The 19,193-nt window shown below is 41.0% G+C and overlaps 1 protein-coding gene across 1 annotated transcript; it reads left to right on the top strand.

Moving 5' to 3' along the window:
* The first annotated feature begins 92 nt into the window (after positions 1-92).
* RAB39A (RAB39A, member RAS oncogene family) lies at positions 93-11,830 on the top strand. The gene is made up of 2 exons (XM_027677285.1): positions 93-415; positions 8,661-11,830. Exons 1-2 carry the CDS (start codon positions 93-95, stop codon positions 9,085-9,087), a joined length of 750 nt encoding a protein of 249 aa, XP_027533086.1. The 3' UTR covers positions 9,088-11,830.
* Positions 11,831-19,193: the final 7,363 nt, after the last annotated feature.

The raw sequence follows: 19,193 nt of genomic DNA, 5'->3' as shown, positions 1-19,193 counted from the left end.
CGCCGCGCCGGGCGCGGGGGCCCCGTCCTGCCCCCGCGGGAGCCGCGCCCCGGGCCCCGCGCACTCTCCGCCGCCGCCAGCCCGCCGCGCCGATGCCGGGCGTGGGGGCGATCGGGGCGCGGTGCAGGCACCGGCCGCGCAGGAGCCCCAGGAAGAGCCCCAAGGCGGAGCCGGGCCAGGCCGGGGCCGCCATGGACGCGGCGATCTGGATCTACCAGTTCCGGCTGATCGTGCTGGGCGACTCCACCGTGGGCAAGTCCTGCCTCCTGCACCGCTTCACCGAGGGCCGCTTCCCGGGGCCGCTGCACTCCGACCCCACCGTGGGGGTGGACTTCTTCTCCCGGCTGGTGGAGATCGAGCCCGGCAAGAGGGTCAAGCTGCAGCTCTGGGACACGGCGGGGCAGGAGCGGTTCAGGTACAGGACCCGGCCCCCTCCCACCTGCTCCCCAAACCTGCCGGCCCCCGAACGTACCCTGATTCCCTCCTTCATCGTCCGACCCATCTCCTGCCCCAAGGACTTTGCCTTGTCCCCGAACACATCTCCCTGCACCAATCTGGTTGCTGTGCCCCAAACAGTCCTCCACCCCTGCCAGTGGTCCCAGCCCCGTGGTCCACCATCCCACTTGCCCTACTGCCCACCAGTTCCTTCCCAGGAGCTTCTTCCTTCCCTACCCTTTCCCTTCACACACATCAGGGAACAGCTGCCCTTCCCCTCCCAGCTCACACTAGTGGGTAACAAGTGGCCTCCTCCTGTTTCTTCTTCCCTCACTCATCTTTCCCCTGAAGTCCTGGACCTAATGTAGCAATCCCTCCTCCACGTTTTTTTCCTTCTTTGCAGCAAGAGGCCCCTGCTTAACTCCGCATTTCTTACTTTGTCATCACCTCCGAACTCATTCTCCCCTGCAGTATTTCCCTCTGCCATTAACTCTCCTTCACATGCAATCTGGAGAGACCAGGCCACCTCCCAGCTCTTCCTCCTTCCAGCACAGCAACACCGTGAGCACCCGTGCAGCCATGGCAGTGTGGAAGCTATGGGGCAGCCAGCTACAGTTCCTTAGTAGTGTTTTATCTGCTTTCTGCATCTGCTCTGCACTGCTGGTTGTCAAGAGCCTTACTAGTACCTCTACCATTTATACTGTAGCTAAAGTAGCTCAAATGCTGCGCTGAGTATTAAATCCTCTCTCCCCTCTGTCACAAACAAGTAGCAAAAGTACCCTCTTTTCCTGCCCCAAAAAGAATCACAGTCATTCCCCAATTTACGAACTGATACTGTCACTCACTCGCTCTTGTGCCTCTGTTGTATCTGTAATGCTTGCAGCTTCAGGCAAGTTGTGTATGGATTTTAATTTGGACTTCAGGTTCAACAGATACGAACTCGTGGTGGGGGACAATGCATAGCCCATCTACGTGTACCTAACCCACACACTTGTTGTTACTAGGATGCTAGCAGGAAGGTTGAAATGGGCCTCTTTGCTGGCCGGAATCAATTCTTATGTTCCCTGTCTTCCATCGCAACAGTTGTGCAGATTCCCACACCCAGCTGAAGAGGTGGGATTGCACTGTCTTACCAACTTCTTTTTTTTCCATAACAAGCATTACAGTGAAACAACAAACAACTTTCCTGGGCTTACATGATTCAGAACTTCATATATATTCATGCAGGCAGGCTGCTGAGGGGTTAGCAAAGAAATTAGCAGGAATAATAGCAAGCTCTTAGCATTTTTCACTCTCTTTGTGCTTTCCAGACAGATTGTAAAGTACTTGTAAATAAGTGACTAAGGATGTACAATCTCTTTATTTTGAATTTGCTGACAAATAGCCAGGATGGACAATGACAAGACACTCAACTGAAAGAAATGCAAATGCAGAGAATTTTGCATACATTTAAAATCAAATAATGGCCATCCTTTAACCCTGGAATGCTCAGGGAATGTGCATTGATGAGTCATGCAGTCAGTTGCTTTTAAATTTACCATTAGTATACCTCTGTGTTTTTTCTAACACCCGTAAATACAAACTGAAGAAAGTAGTTGTAAATATTTGTGTTTGATTTTGTGCTAGGAGTTTCTTGTCAGTTGGTGCACCAAATATGACAGCATTTATTGTATAGTCTGTTTTACATTTACTCAAAGAAATTCTAAATATTTTACGAAGTTATACACCACAGGTTAAAATGTTGCACATTCTGTTCTCTGATAATGGAGAACACTACAGATCACAAGCAAAGATTATGTTGGGGAAAAACAAATTATTCCAAGAAGTTATCTACTTCTGGGGAACACCAATCAGTTTGCAGTTTTGATTCCCTATTCTACTCTGGCTCACTTGCACTGGAGCTTTAGAGGAGGTAAAACCTGTCTTTAAAGCTACCAGGGGAGTTCCCTGCATGTGCACAGAAAACTACTGGCTGCATAATAACCCCCATATTTTGGTCCCAGGCATAAGGGACATTCCCAGGGGAAAAGTAAGACGTGACACACCTGCTGTCACACTCTCTTGAAAGAGGTCATGTACTTTTTTGGAGGAATTTAGAAAAATTCTTACATGTCTCTAGTTCATTGATGCTTCTGTATTTGAACTGGATTTCATGCATTGTTTTAGAAATCATCTTATATATGCACTGTTTGCATTAGTTCTCAAATAAAGCAATTCTCACCACTTCCACTGCAAACATTGGTGATAGACTGTTCACTTATTTGGAGCTCGGATAGGGCAGTTACTGACTATATTTACTTTGACATCAGTAAGGCATCGCTAAGCAGAATCTCCCATTGTGTGAGGTGCCACACAGACACCAACAACATAATCAGTAACTTTAACACCTTGCTAGAACGAGTATAAGCTCCAGTCTGTAATGCAGACTAACATAAATGAGGGGTACACCCTCAATTTCTTTCTATCTTCAGATTAGTCATTTGGAGCAATATGTTGGTTTGGCTGTGTTTTACATCATGTACTTTGATGTGATTTTTGTTTGTTTGTTTACTTGTCCTGTATTTAAATCCAACAATACATTTAAAAGATGAAACCTCCAGTGCTATAAAGTGCTTGGTAGTGGTGCTAAAACTGAGAGTTCATTTCAGTAGGGGCAACGTACTGTGGAAATGCTTCCATTATATTAACCCACTTTTCACTAGACCATACTATTAGATACATTCTGCTTCTAACACATGTCTTGAAAATAAAACACTATCCTTATTCTTTTTCAGTAAGCAATATGTATTTTCAAAATTAATATCATTACAATGTAGTCTTTAGTCATAGTATAAAAATAACTCTCAAAATTAGATAAAGATTTCAGTGAAAGTTTGGTTCGTCTGGTAAAGATCAGTAAGATCATAATGAAAAACAAACACTGTGACTGATTTAAAGTCTCCCTAAAGCCATAGTCTGATGTAATTAATACAAAGAATCATAGAATATCCTGAATTGGGAGTGACCCACAACGATCATTGAGTCCAACATCTGGCCCTGCACAGGACATCTCTAAGAATCACACAATGTGAGCATTGTCCAAATTCTTCTTGAACTCTGTCAGGCTTGGTGCCATGACCACTTCCCTGGGAGCCTGTTCCAGTGCCCAACCACCCTCTGGATGAAGAACCTTTTCCTAATATCTAACCTAAACCTCCCCTGACTCAGCTTTATGCCATTCCCTCAGTTTCTGTCACTGATCACCAGAGTAAAGAGATCAGCACCTGCCCCTTCAATTCCCCTCATGAGGAAGCTGTAGATGAGGTCTACCCTTAGTCTCCCCTTCTCCAGGATGAACAAACCAAGTGACCTCAGCCACTGCTTGTATGGCTTCTCCTCAAGACCCTTCACCATCTTCATAGCCCTCCTCTAATAGTTTTATATCCTTCTTGTGTTATAGCACCCCAAACTGCACACAGTATTCAAGGTGAGGCTGCACCACTGCAGAGCAGAGCAGGACAATCCCCTCGCTCAACCGGCTGGCGATGCTTTGCCTGATGCCCCCCTGGACATGGTTGGCCCTCCTGGCTGCCAGGGCACTGCTCACTCATATTCAACTTGCCCTCGACCAGGACCCCCAGGTCCCTTTCCCTGGCACTGCTTTACAACATTTCATTCCCCAGTCTGTACGAACATCCAGGGTTGCCCATCCCAGGTGCAGAATCCGACACTTGCCCTTGTTAAACTTCATACAGTTGGTGATTGCCCAGTCCTCTAATTTGTTGAGATCTCTCCTCAGGGCCTCCCTGCCTTCAAGGGAGTCAACAGCTCTTCCTAATTTAGTATCATCAGCAAATTTACTCAGTGTACCTTCAAGTCCTATGTCCAAGTTGCTTGTGAAGATGTTGAAGAGCACTGGCCCTAAGATGGAGCCCTGTGCAACCCCACTGGTGACAGATCACCAGCCTGGTGTCAGCCTATTCACTATTACCCTTTGTGCCTGTCCCATGAGCCAGTTGCTCACTCATCACATGACATGTTTATCCAGCTGTGTGCTGGACATTCTGTCCAGAAGGATACTGGGAGAGACAGTATGGAAAGCTTTACTGAAATCCAAAAAGATTATATCAACTTGGCTTCCCTTGATCAACTGGGTGGGTTACCTTGTTGTAAAAGGAAATTAGGTTTGACCAGCAGGACTTTCCTGATGACTGCATTGTCCTTCAGTAACTCCCAGAAGAATCTTCTCTATCATTTTACCAGGCACTGAATTGAGACTGACAGTCCTGTAATTTCCAGGGTCATTCTTCTTTTCCTTCTTGCAAATTCCAACATTTGCCAGCATAGAATCATTCATGTTTAATGACATTAATGAGCTGAACCAAAGTTTACACAAGAAACCATAATTTCAACAAGAATTTAAGATCTGCATAGAGATAATTTGAGAAATGGAAATTTAAACATCCCTTATGAATAAGTGAGACTACATCAAACCTGACATGTCACCCAAGGGGTTTTTTTTCTTTCTGTTCAAAAAGTGACAAAAATAAGGGAGTTAAAAACTTAATTTTGCTTTTAGAGTCTGATCTTGCAGCATTACCAAAGTATGTATAATCACCTAAGTAGATTCTCTGTTATGAAAGAACTTAAGAAAGGCCCGTCTGATTTTGTCTATGGTCCATACTCAGATATCTTGTCTCTGAGAGAGTCTTTGAATTCTCCTGAGTACTCTGCTTTCCTCTACTTTCAACTTGAGGGACTTCCAAAGGTTGATGCTCTTTGTCTGTTTACTAAAGCTCACTCAGTCTCTTGTTCAGGACTTATTCAGTCTTCCGTGTATTATAGATAAACTCTGCATTCATAACATTTTTCCCAAGGAGACCTACAAGTTGCATGAAGAGCCTTTTACTGTCAACCCTTCTCATTTTTCGTTGGCCATCATGCATTCTCATCACCAAAACAAAGACATAGGCCTGTATAATCTGTAAAGCTGTATATCTTCTGAGCCTCTGTACTGTGGGCTCTGTGAACACTGGCCTGTGTCTTGTGAAATAGCACATGAGGCATCTGTGTGAAAGATAGGTTCCTCCACTGTGCTAAGAGAAACTTCATCTGCATTTTGTGAGGAGCTTGAATCCATCTGACAGTGCCTGCATGCTTTTGGGAAGCCCTCCCAAGTAAAACCCTTCTGGGCACTTGCCTGGAGCAACAGTTTGTTTTCACCGAAGACCTGAGCTTTCCGAAGGAAAGCGGGTTGTCCCCACTAAGTTGCTCACAACCCTGTGCAGAGGCAGAGCACTCAGACCCCCAGGGAACTTGTTCAGGCACCATGGTTAGATCTGCAGCTGAGTGTAGCACAACTTAGATGTTGGTGTTATAGTTTTGACTAAGACTTGTTGAAGGCACTTGATAGTCCTAATGTCTTTACTGCTAATATTACTAAGAGACAAAAATTGCCCTTGCAATTAGTTTTAGAAAGAAAAAGCAACAACAACAACAAACACACAAAAAAAAAAAAACTAAAAAAAACCCACAAAAACCAATAAAACCAGAGAGACCTGCCAGACCATCAGTCAGTGCTCTTTCATTCTTTCTGAGTGTGATACAGGGCATAAGTGAGTACATCTACTTCACACAGTTCATTTTCCAAATAACTGTAAGCTGTCTACTAAAAATGATACTAATACTTAATCTACTCTGATTGTCATATTTAGGTCAAACATTTTGCATCTTTAAGATGTTTCAGATGCTGTTGAACAACCTACCGCATTCATATGCCCAGATGTTTTTCCCAGTTGATGGCCTAAACTTTCTGTTTCAAAATTTTGTCTTATTTGTCAGGAATACTTATAAAAATATAACTGCAAGTGATGTGTCACCTGAACAGTAAAACTATTCAAATATTTGTAGACCATATTTTTAGCAAACATCATCCAAAGGGATCTGGACAGTCTAAATCAATGGGCCGAGGCCAACTGTATGAGGTTCAATAAGGCCAAGTGCCAGGTCCTGCCCTTGGGTCACAACAACCCCATGCAGCGCTACAGGTTGGGGGAAGAGAGGCTGGAAATTGACCCAGCAGAAAAGGTTCTGGGGGTGCTGGTCAATCGTGTCTGACCATGAGCCAGCAGTGTGCCCAGGTGGCCAAGAAGGCCAATGGCATCCTGGCTTGTATCAGCAATAGTGTGGCCAGCAGGACCAGGGCAGTGATCATTCCCCTGTACTCAGCACTGGTGAGGCTGCACCTCAAATTCTGTGTTCAGTTTTGGGCCTCTCACTACAAGGAGGACATTGAGGTGCTGAAGTGTGTCCAGAGAAAGGCAATGGAGCTGGGGAAGGGTCTGGAGCACAAGTCCTATGAGGAGTGGCTGGGGGAGCTGGGGGTGTTTATCCTGGAGAAAAGGAGGCTCAGGGGTGACCTTACTGCTCTCTGCAACTACCTGAAAGGAGGTTGTAGCCAGGTGGGGGTTGGTCTCTTCTCCCAGGTAATAAGTGATAGGACAAGGGGAAATGCTCTTATGCCAATGGAGGTTTAAATTGGATATTAAGAAAAATTTCTTCATGGAAAGCATTGCTCTTTCTAGAACTACCTGAATTATTTTAATGTACTCATTTGTGTTTGCAGACTCTGTACAGGTAAAAAAAAATGGTTAAGAAAAGCAGAAACAAATCCTTATGGCAACTTCCTTTAATACTTCACAAAATGTGATACCCCTCATGTATGGTCTTAAACAGTTTTGCAAAACTGTGTATCATTTTTCATATCCAGGCTATTTGAAATAATCTGAAGGCAAGATCCTGTTGTCTTCGCATTCAGAGAGACACTGCATGGACTCTATTGCAGGGAAGGTAGAAAATATCTTTCTAAACATTAGGGCAAACAGTCTCTCCCTGTTATCTACATAAAACCATTTCAAATACTGTTTGCTGTGGCTAAATGAATTTATATGCGAAGAAACCTGAGTCTTATCTAGTTGTGCACTTACCTATCTGTAATATGACTACTGCTGCTAATTATACCTCCATGTTCAAATTGTTATAAAAAAACATATGAAATACAATGAACTGAAAGTTGGAGGGAGCTACTGTTATGGAAAGATATGTTACTGTGTACAGTTCATCCTGCTTCCAGAAGTTTTGAGGCTGCATCCTCTTCATAATCATGAGATAAAGTGGAATTAATTCTTGGATGAGTTATGATTTCAAATAATGACTTTTAATGGAGATTGTGCATCTCATTTCAGTTGGACAATACTTACATATACACTAGCTGTACATTTATGCTGGTAACAAGTTTTCACATCCACTCCTTGGTAGGCTGTCACTTCTTTCAAAATGTCTCTTTTCACCTTCTCCATGCTCCCCTATTGCTCATGATTAGAGACTTACAATAATTAGTTCTTTTATCTTTCTCTCTCTCTCTTTCTATTCTGACATTTTTTCTTATTCTAGAGCACATTAAAAATATTTTCAACCAGAGGAAGATTTTCCTACTTCCAAAATTCCTTCCAGTGAATATTCTGGAACTTAGAGGGCTCAAAAGTAGAAAATAGTTGTTGCTAGTCCTCATGCCAAAAAATTATAAATTTATAGATTTTGAGCCTCTATGTGACAGAGATGCTGGAGACAGACATGTGCCTCGCCAATGCTGGAATAAATGTGTTTGCCCAGATCAGTTATTTTTGGACAGTTTTGTTCAGGGAGTTTCCTTTTTCTATATGTTGACTTCTTCAAGCACAAAGAGCTATGATTATCTATACAAACCTTTCAAAGAATGGTTCTGGAAGGAATACAAAAGTATATACCTCTACATTGGCAAGTTTGGGCTCCAGGTTTCTTGACATCTGCATACATATTTCAGTTTGAAATAATTGATTAGAACAAAACAAAGTGCATGTTTGTATGAAACTGAAACTAACACCAAAAGTATATATCTTTTATTCTGTGAACACCTTCCACGGATTGCTAATAAAGATCACTTTGCAAAATAATTCAGCATTCAAAATTTGCCCTAGAGGTATTGGGTTCAGAAATGTTTAGAAAGTGACTTTCAAATGTAAGAAAAAACCCAATATTTTTGTGTCTAATAGATAAATTAATTAAATCTAATTAGCTTTGAAAAAGCAAAGTTATTTAATAAAATATATAAAAGATAAAACCACATTGCCATATGGAAAAGTAATCTATTTGTGAATAAAATGAAAATGCATTTTAATTTTCCTTTTTCTTTTTTTTCCCCTTCACAGATCAATAACACGCTCTTATTATCGCAATTCTGTGGGTGGCTTACTAGTGTTCGACCTCACAAATCGACGATCTTTTGAACATGTGAAAGACTGGCTAGAAGAAGCAAAAATGCACGTGCAGCCCTTTCAAATTGTGTTCCTATTAGTAGGGCACAAATGTGACTTAGTGTCACAGCGTGAGGTTACAAGAGAAGAAGCTGAAAAGCTGTCATCTGACTGTGGTATGAAATATATAGAAACTTCAGCAAAAGATGCTACAAATGTTGAAGAGTCCTTTACAATTCTTACACGAGACATCTATGAACTTGTAAAAAATGGAGAAATCTCAATACAAGATGGATGGGAAGGTGTCAAGAGTGGCTTTGTTCCAAATGTTGTACATTCGTCAGAAGAAGCCATAAAGCCCAGAAGACAGTGCATCTGCTGAATTTGTTGCATGCCAAAGAGCCCATGGGGTGTTCAGAAGATGATGCCAACCTAAATAACAGAATAATGGTTTTGAAACAGTATTAGATCATGATATAGCTGAATCATAGAACAGTAATTTGGTTTTGTATCCTTCTGTCTAGGTCATAATTCATAAAACTTAAAGTGCTTTTTTTCTTTACAGATTTCGATAACTTTATGTGGTCTTCAGAAAAAGAAATTATATATTGCTAAAGGGAAAACTAATGCTATGGCAAGACACTGAGAAAGCGCAATAATCATCGTGACAACATCCTCGCTTGGGCTTTGTATTTTGAATACTGTTTAAAATTCAAGGCTTGATAGGTGAGGATCAGATGACCTCATTGTTTTTGTTCATCCTGCCTTAGCTTTGGACAAGAAAATATTATAACTTATACTTTTTTAATGTGATTCTTTACTCAAGTGCAGGGTTGCTAATGACTATTAAAGTTTAGAATGCTGTAGAATTTGATAATAAAGATAACTCTAAAGAAAGCAAACTGAAAGATTGCTCCAATAGCAAACACTTTTGATATGACAATGAATACAAGCCTTACTAAAGAAAAAAAATGTTTTAGAAAAGATTATTTATTTGTATACAAAAATGGGGAATAGAAACAATGGAATTTGTTATTAAATATTTTCTGAATTGCCAATGAAACTAAACATAACATCACATATGATCCAGCTGTTATTTGGCTTATATACAAAACAGATTTCCCAACCACTGGACTTACATTTCGGTGACCAGATTCTCAGCTGGGTAATTATCATAGTCACACTGATGCCTAAGGAATTAGGTTAATTTACACAAACAAATTCCATATTAGCTTTAAAAAATGAATTTACTTCTAACTAGAAGTAAAAATAAGTTAAAAAGTGCTGCAACCCATGGGGACCCAGGCCTTAAATTTGAATAGAGCAAGGACTGTTTTATTCTTAGCCAGCAAATGATAAACTGTTGTCTAAAATAGGAAGCTTTGAAACTAAAACTGTTATGAATAGAGCATTTGAAGAGGAAAGAATTTCTAAAATAATGTTTGGGTACAGAGAGCAAAGTTAGAGAACCCCTATCCTAAGAAAGCTACCCCTAACAGCTTTTAATAACAACAGTAATAGGAGAAATCTGTGAACATGTAGCATTTTACTGAGCTTGAGGTCATCTTCCTACTCCTCTGAATATAACACATACTAGCTTTGTGCAAACTAGGTCTAGCACATAAATACCAAATAAATCTATTTCTATTTTATTGTAGTAGTATAAAAGATAACTCGATCTTCAGAGTTGATAAGCATCTACAGTTTATCTGGGCATACTCATAAGCACTGAATATCAAGACAGTTTTCTTCATATAAAGGTGTGTTATCATGTACAGTTCTCCATTTTCAAGTCCAGTCAACAAGTCTATCTATCTAATCTAATTTTTGTTTTCAGCAAACATATAATTGGTTTTCCCTCGAGTAACTTTTAGGTTCTTTTACAATAATTTATTTAATATTCCATAGTGTAGAGACAGTTTGTTTGGTTCCAGTTACTTTATACATTTAGGGCCACTAAAATTATTGACTTTGAAGACAACTGAAAGATTAAGTTTTTCTATAGCCTGAGTCTTTCTTGCACTGAGGCACAGTTACGCTATCATGGAATGATACAGAGGCCTTAATATAAGGAATCAGCCTTAATTCATTAGCAATTAAATCAGTTAGTTAATTCTAGTCTCAGCGTGCCACAGAGTGATTGCTGCGAGCCTGATTCTCTATTAAAGTGCATGTATTAGTAATTGACACCAAATCAACTTTGATTTGAGGGCATTTTAGGCCCTCTTTACAAAGTAAACATGACTATAGATGCCAAAAGGTAGTGCAGAATCAGGCTATGTGCATTTGACACTGATTCCCTTATGATACTAGGCCCATGTTGTGTATCTCAGATCTTCTCTACATTGTTTAAGAGGACAGAATGGGCCAAGATATAAATCAGTGGCTGGGGAGTCAACAGACCCAAAGTCTACCACTGGTTCATTGTGTGTCTCTGAGAAAGGCATTTACATTTTCTGTGCCTCACCTTCTATATCTTAAATATAGAGATGATTGTTCTTCCTCAAATTCACAAGGACTGCTGAGAGCTGATCAGACTGTATGATTTTCAGTCTGGAATCTATCCTCTGTGTGCTACCTGTTGTGGAGTGTTTAGCATCGCAGGATGTGAATGCTGGTTTCTTCTGACATACCCAAATTAAAAAAAAAAATATATGATAAGTGCCAGGTATTGCTATTACTATGAATCAACATTTCTTTACACGTTTCATTACATTTGGATTAAATTCTTTTATCTTAAATTTTTCTTCCTGAATACTCTGGAGGCAATGAGCTTTTTATTCTGTATAAAAACAATCGGGTGTGTTGGGGGGAAAGGACTGGGATAAGAGGAGAATGGAAGGGAGGTATGCACAGAGGAATAAACAATCGTCAGAACAGAGCCTTAACCTCTATTGTCAATGTTGTACCTGTGGTGTTATGTTTATTACCCTGGGAATAGAGCTTTCAACCAGATTTGACTGTGTAAGGAACTGGTATTGTCAATGCAACTAGAAGAGAAGTTCACTGCATTTTAAAGTGTGCACATAGTTGTTTTATTTGTAATTCCTAAAAATGTAGATTAACATGTACTTTCATACATTGTCTGTCTTTATGATATATTAAACCACTACTGTACCTTCTCACTACACATTTGCAGTTAATAGAAATGTCTGATAAATAGACAATTTGCTGAAATACATCATTTTGTTTTCAGATACTTTGCAGTATGTTATATAAGTAACAGCTTGAATAAGCTGTATAATGGGTTATAGTTCAGTGCATGTATATTCTTTTTCCCCCCAAGGAAGGGTGAATACCAATAACAGAATGAAATTCTCAGAAATTACAGAAATTAGATAAATCTTATTTGGTTGCCAAATTCAAAAGTAGAAAATATTTATTAAGAAAATATCACAACTTTGCAAATTAAGGTTTGGTCAATCCCAGTTAGGAAATGGAAAAATCTGTTAAAGTACCTTGAGAAAGGTTTTATTTGGATTCACAGGCCTGGCAAATGATTGGATAAAAAGTATTGTTTTGGACTGCTAAAATGTTTAACTTTTATTGCTTTTATTTTAAGTTTGATAAGGAAGAATAAATAACTTTCTCTACTCATTAAAATATTTTACACATGAATTCTTCAGATATTTTGGCTTGCTTATAATTATATCTGCCCTGTGTAAGAAGCATAAACTATCCTCATACATTAGGAATCAACTGCAGAAAAGATTTTGACATAGCAAATGTTCATACTGCTCATTTACGCCTTCAGTATGGAATAGACTTATCAATCTAACTTCAAGCTGGTGACTGTCCTGTGTTCACAGAAAATAACACAGGCTTGACTGCGCACCCAAGTACACTGTGCTGCCCTGTGCTGAGATCCCTTCTGCCTCAGCCAAAATGTTACTGGTACCCAAGTTGCCTTACTTAAAGTGAAGGTGGGTGGATGCACCACGATCACAGATATTTCAGTCTCTGCATTCAAGTTCTCATATAGAATACATGCTTCATTGCCTTCTTTGTACATAATTAACATCCAGGGAGAGTGGTTTTCCCCTTGCTGTAGACCTCAGCATGTGACATCAGCTCCTGCAAGTCTCTGCCTTTTCTTTTTACCCAGAGGTGGCACAGCAATCTCAGCAGCCTATATTAAGCCTTGGAGAGAAAGAAAGAAGGCTGAGAGTTTATTCTCTTCATGAGCATGGAACCATAACACAAACATGCTGGACTGTTAAAGAAATCATTAAATATCAAAACACAATTGTCAATAGCAAACATTTGCATTGCTCATTTCTCAGAGTCTCTAGACAATCTTTCAAATAAGTGAATGAAATTAAAATTCTAAAAGAGGAATCTGTAAAATATAAGTCTCCCTAAAAAGCTGAATGGATTGGACTGCACAACAAAATAAGCAGACTAAAAATAATAATAAAAAATAAGTCAAACATTTGTGTAATGAGCCTTTGCTCTAGTACTTAATTGTGGGCGGAAACAGCTACATTGCTTAGGTTCCTTAAGGATGATAATGGTATCACTGAATGTATTTAAAACTAGAAGAATTCAATGAAAAATTCACCTTCCTGATTCTCAGAGAAAAAATATTACTATCTCATGAATGCACATATACTTCCTTCCCAGCTCTTTTCTAGTGGTAATTCAATGTCTGGGTCTGCTGCTACAATTCATGAGGCTCTCCTCTAAAAACTGACTACCTACATATGCTGTTGTTTTACTTAGCAACATTTGCCCCCTCTGTGAAGCAAATACAGCTGTGAAAAAGCTGAATTTTACTTTCGAGCATGGTAGAATTGTTTATCGCGTTTCAATGAATGTGCAATTCTAATGAAAGTAATGTGACCAAAAATGTGCCAATTGGGCATAATGTGAAGACTGAGAAGTTGTACAGGTTCCTGAAGACAATTTACCTTGCATAATACTTAATCAATGGGACTGTGAAGAAAACTAAGTTGGTTCTGCAAATATAGAAGTATTTTGCTAAGCAGGACTTTTAATGTGGAAGAAGCAGGTATTTAGTCACAGGACTCAACAGAGAGATCATTTTTCTTCATGGAGTTGCAGTTCCCTCAGACAACCAGTGGAACAACAAACACACAACTAAAATGTGTCCAAGAAAAGAGCTTGATAGCACAAATCCACAAAAATATAATATACGCACTTGGGAGAGAGGGAACAATTGTTTGGCTGCAAACACCACCACAGCACTCACATGCCATCTTCTCCCATGACTGCCCATTGTCCACAGGGGCCAGACAGGAATGGAGAGCAGCAGGTTCTTTATGTAATAGCAAGTAAATATTCATTTAAATTCAAACTGAGGAATTCAATTGGCAAGAAAGCAAATCCCAAGCTTCTAGAGTGGATCTCTGTCTTTGAAAGTATTTAAATAATTTCTATTTTAGAAAAAGGCACATTTTAGGACACCACTGTGTAACTGTGCTGGTTTAAAAGTAACCTGGCAGAAGAAATTAACCCAGCTCAAGAGAGGGTTCTTGTCAGAGTTACAATTTTCTAAAAAAAGACTACAATAAATGTGATGATACAGAGAAAACTGGTTTTAACCCACAAAGCCAGATGTATAGCCCTGCACTCTGGGACAAGAACAGAATGGTGTTCGTCCACCTCTGTGCAGAGCACCACGTGGTGCCAAGAACCTGGAGTCGGCACAGAGATGCAGCCTATTGACTCCCCAACTCCAGCAGCTCCCTAAGGATAGGTTAGTTTTGTGGGACAGCTGCAGGAATGTCTGGGTATAACTCTATGCTGGCACTACATCTACATTGCAGGCTTCTTCCCCTTTCACTTTCTCCCCTGCGTGGTTTCTTTACAGGAAGGGACTGTCAGAAGCCATATCTGGCACCACGGTCTGACAGTGAGCAGGGCAATAGTTGAAAATGTTAGTGGTAGTTGCTAAGTATTAAGGTACTGAAACAGAGGGTAGGAACTGTGGAAAATATTCCAGTCATAATCTTAGTAATAAAAACCTTTCAAGGCTGGCACTGCTCTGCAAGCATTTTCAAGAATTGCCCGTTTTGGTTAAACTTTCAGTGCCAAGCAAATAGTTGAGGCTATTTAGTAAAATTTATATTAGTTTGTCATTTAAAAATAATTACTGCTTATTATTCAGAGGGAAAAGCCTCCTCTGTACAGATAATTTTTCTCATTTCCCTGGCGTACAGTTTGTGTTATATGTATTAAAAGAGCTATCCCAGGACATAAGTTTAGAAGATGCAAGTCTCAAATCCAGTCAATCAGACCACTGAAATTCACAGTCCATTTTATTGGGATTTTTCTCTGCCCAATTCTCTGTGGAAAAGAGTCTGATTCTCAGGGAAGCTTTTAAAACAAAAGAGAGACAAACCTTACTGAGCACTGAAAAAGAGAGGCATATGTGAACAAGTGTCAGAAAAACAGAACATGTTTTTTAACATTGTATCCTCTTTCACTCTACCATGCTTCATAGATTAACTTTAAGTCCCCGAGTACACAGTGAATGGAACAGTAAATTTCTAGCTGTCCAAAAACCACTAGGAGATCAGATGTAAATCCTTGCAGCAGTTCTCTGCAACCCTGTGCTTGGGCGAGGAACAATGGCCACATTCTGCCTAACACACACCATGTGCTTCTCTATGTCCCAGGAGGAATTCGGCCTCAACAAAACCCCTCCTGCAGGTTCTGCCTGCAAACAGTCACTTTGCACCACCCCACATCATCCTCAGTGTCACTCTGGGCAAAACATGCAAGGTTTTCCAGCAAGGAAACTGGGAGGGAATAGCAGTGTTGTCTAAAAATACATCAGAGAAGAACAAACATCAGAGAGAGCAAAGCTATTTAAGCTAAAGGACAATGTTGGCATAAGAACAAAGGGGTCACACTGAGATGCACAGGATAGGTGGTTCTGGTGATGCTAAGATACCAAAATCTTAGTCAAGTTTAAGTGAAAGCAACAGTAATCTTTACTCCCCCATGCAGGCAATTTCTCCAGAATGCCATTGTTATTAACTAAAAGGGTGATGTAAAGCGCAGATAGTAAACACCAGAAGTGTTTGTTTTCTTGTTGAAACAGAAACTAACATAATAGAAGAAATTTGGTCACTGGCGGTGCTTCTTTTTTCAGCTATAGGTAGATGTCTGAGTGTCCTTGCCCTTTTAAAAGGGTTGTCTTCAGAGACTCATGGTATGGTTCGTGCATGAGGTCATTGTGACTATCCACAGCAGTGATAAATGAGACTTTCCCACTGAAAGAAAAAACATAAGTTTTATTATCCCTACTGAATAGTTTGATGAGAGAGGAGTTTAAAATGGACTAATCAAGTATCAAATGATTTTTTCTGTCATGGACTAAGTGAACATTAGAAGAAACTATGTACATCTTATTGGTACGTGCCCATTGGTACATGGGCATTAGAATAGACCATAGAAATGCATATTTCTCTCTGATGCAACTCATTGAAAGCCAACAGATTTATGCCTGGAATCAATTCACTTCAAGACATCTAGGATATTATGACAGTATTAATTTCACTGATCATCCAAATCTTAATGGGCTATTCGTTATAAATCACTTTGAAGCCATGGATAGCTCTGGAATTGTCATTAAGTCTGTCTTTACAGTCCATGCAAAGAATATAAAACTGTAGGTCAATGTAATACCATATACTAATCAATAATTAATATCTTCATTACCATCAGAATTTAATAATAATCCATTTGTAATGGAACTAAAGCAAATAAAACAAGATTATGTAACACTGCGTATTGTAAAAGTACCCTGAAGTGGTACTAAAATACCATAAAACCTTGAGGCTTATGGATGCCTTTACTTCCCAGAAAATTAATGCTCAGATCTTCAGGGGAAAAAAAAAAAGAATTGCAGTCCTTGTGTAAGCCATGCAAAATAAGATGCACATTATTTTTAATAGCAGTAAAAAGTACCTCTGTTTTATTGTCTCCCTGCTTCTCAGGTGTTCAAGTTCTCTTTATTCCCTGGCTAGCACTACTTATACCTACTGCACAAGAGCATATTCAGGTAGGATACAAGAACTCTCATACTCAGTACAGTATTGCTGACCCTTCCAGGCCAACTGGATAAATGTTACAGCAATGGCTACCAGGTACCTAAGAGTACTCAGAAAAGACCAGACAGTGCAAGGTACTCAGGTGCTGCTGTGCTCTGAGTACTCTTCCATTTTTGTTTGGTAAGTTTGTATGAAAAAAGCATATATAGGGAAATCCATGATTTTAAAACATAGCATTTTAAAACACATCATTTTAAAACACAGCCCAACTTCATTTAGCTTCAGTGATGGTTAAGCAAAATTTGCAATTATAACATTCTAATTATTTGTGTTGTGGTTTTGCACTCTAAGGTTTGTATCAAAGGGACCCAAGTTGAAGTTCTCTATAGTAGCTTATTTTTTTGCTCTATTTATCAAAATCAATGTAAAAACATCACTGAATTGTGGCATTAATAACAAACATATATTAAAAAAAAGGTAAAACAAAGAGAAATTGAAAAGAACAAAAAATATCAAATAATTGGAAATGCTTACATTTTTAAAGGGTTTGGGGAAAAGAGGATAAATCAGTTCCTGGAGTAGTGGGTCCCAGAAATGGCTGCCTCCGTGTCACAATCTGTAGAATATTTGCCTGTATCCCAGCTTCTCTGGTACTTGCATACCTGTAATGTCATACACAGACTGTGGAGCAGAATGGCTGATGTACAAATACACAATGCACACATTTACTGACTCTGCTGTAGGCCTCCTAACTTCAGCAATGTTGTAGAATATATATGCAATGGACAGTGCGTAATGTAATTAGATCTATATTGCATAATTATATACTATACATTCAACTGCATAACTGTGTGTATTATATGAATTTTTAAATATTTAGAGTATAAAATATGTAATATATCATAACAGCAAAGAAAAAATTACAAACCAATTGGAGGATTCAGAAGCTGGAAACTTTGTCAAAATAGGAAGTTATTCAATACCTCCTTTTCACTCCTCAATTAAGAGAAGGCCTTAATATGGCTATTGTAATTTATTAAGTTAATAAGGCTGCAGGCCACATTTGGTCAGCATTATCCAAAACTTCCATGACAGTGTACAGATTTGTTAAATATTTTGTTTCAGCTTTTCTAACACTTCAGGGCCCTTGTCCTCTACAATATGAATTTATCTTCAAATGGTGTGCCCCAGGAGAGTAGAAGAGGGGGTTGCCATCCCTGGTGGCAGGTGGTGCAGCTGTCCATGACAGCGGCACGCAGCAGGCCAGGTGGAACAAGCAGCATCAGTTCCCAGGGCTCGGAGCCTGTAAGAAAAGATCAGGAAAATTTTCTTCAAGACACATTTTTAGATGAAGGTTAAATGTTTTAACAGAAAGGTGAGATTCTGTTCGATGTAAATAAACCCCGAAATATACCAAATCCCTCTCCAAAGGTGCCTAAACGCAAACTTTTCCTACTAAATGTTTCTTTGTCTCACTGCCAGGAGTTGGACTTTGATGAACCTTGTGTGTCCCTTCCAACTCAGAACACTTTGTGATCACAGAATCACAGAATGGGTCAGGTTGAAAGGGACTGCAGTGGGTCATGTGGTCCAATGTCCCTGCTAAAGCAGGGTCATCCTAGAGCACACGGCACAGGATTGCATCCAGATGGTTCTGGAATATCTCCAGTGAGGGAGATTCCACAACCTCTCTGGGCACCCTGCTCCAGCGCACAGTCACCCGCACTGTAAAGTTCTTCCTCGTGTTCAGGTGGAACTTCCTGTGCATCGGTGTCTGTTGCTTCTTGTCCTATTGCTGGGCACCATTGAGAAGGGCCTGGCTCCATCCGCCTGACAGGCACCCTTCAGATACTTATACACGTATTGATTCTGTAAATAGAAAACTTGTGACAACTGGCTGGGAGAGCGACTGCTTAGCCGAGGATCGGGTGTAGGGCAGCGACTTGGCTTGGCAAAGTGAGCGCCCGTGCGGTGCTGTGCCCACGGCGCTCTCCGCTCCCTCCGGCCGGGCGTGAGGGGGGCCGGTGCCGCAGCACCCGCGGGGACAGGACGGCGGGGCGGGCCGGGATTGATTAGTTAGTTGGTTAATTAGTCAGAAGTCGAGTTATTTCTGTCTGTACGACCCAGGGCGCTCCGCCGCGCCGGGGCTCCCGTCCGAGCGCGCTCCCCCGGGCCGTGCGGGCGGTGGGCCGGCAGGGGGCGCTGCAGGCGGGGCCCGCAGCCCGCTGGGCGGCGGGGCCGCTCCCGGCGCCGCATCATGTGGGCCCGGCCCCTTCCATGGAGCCGCGGCCACCGAGCGCCGCCCGGGCGGACGCCGCCATGAGGCTCTGAGAGGCGGCTGCGTGCGGAGCGCCCGGCCGGTCCCAGCGCTGTCGAGCTCCCCGAGCCTCGCCGCGGGGCAGAGAAGCCCAACGCTGAGGCCGCCGCCGCCGCTGCTGCTGCCGCCGCCGCGGGTCCGGCCGGGCGG

The sequence above is a fragment of the Neopelma chrysocephalum genome, unplaced genomic scaffold (genome assembly GCF_003984885.1).
Source record: "Neopelma chrysocephalum unplaced genomic scaffold, ASM398488v2 Primary Assembly neopelma1_43, whole genome shotgun sequence".
Classification (NCBI taxonomy): Eukaryota; Metazoa; Chordata; class Aves; order Passeriformes; family Pipridae; genus Neopelma; species Neopelma chrysocephalum.
This window is presented reverse-complemented; position numbering and strand designations above follow the sequence as displayed.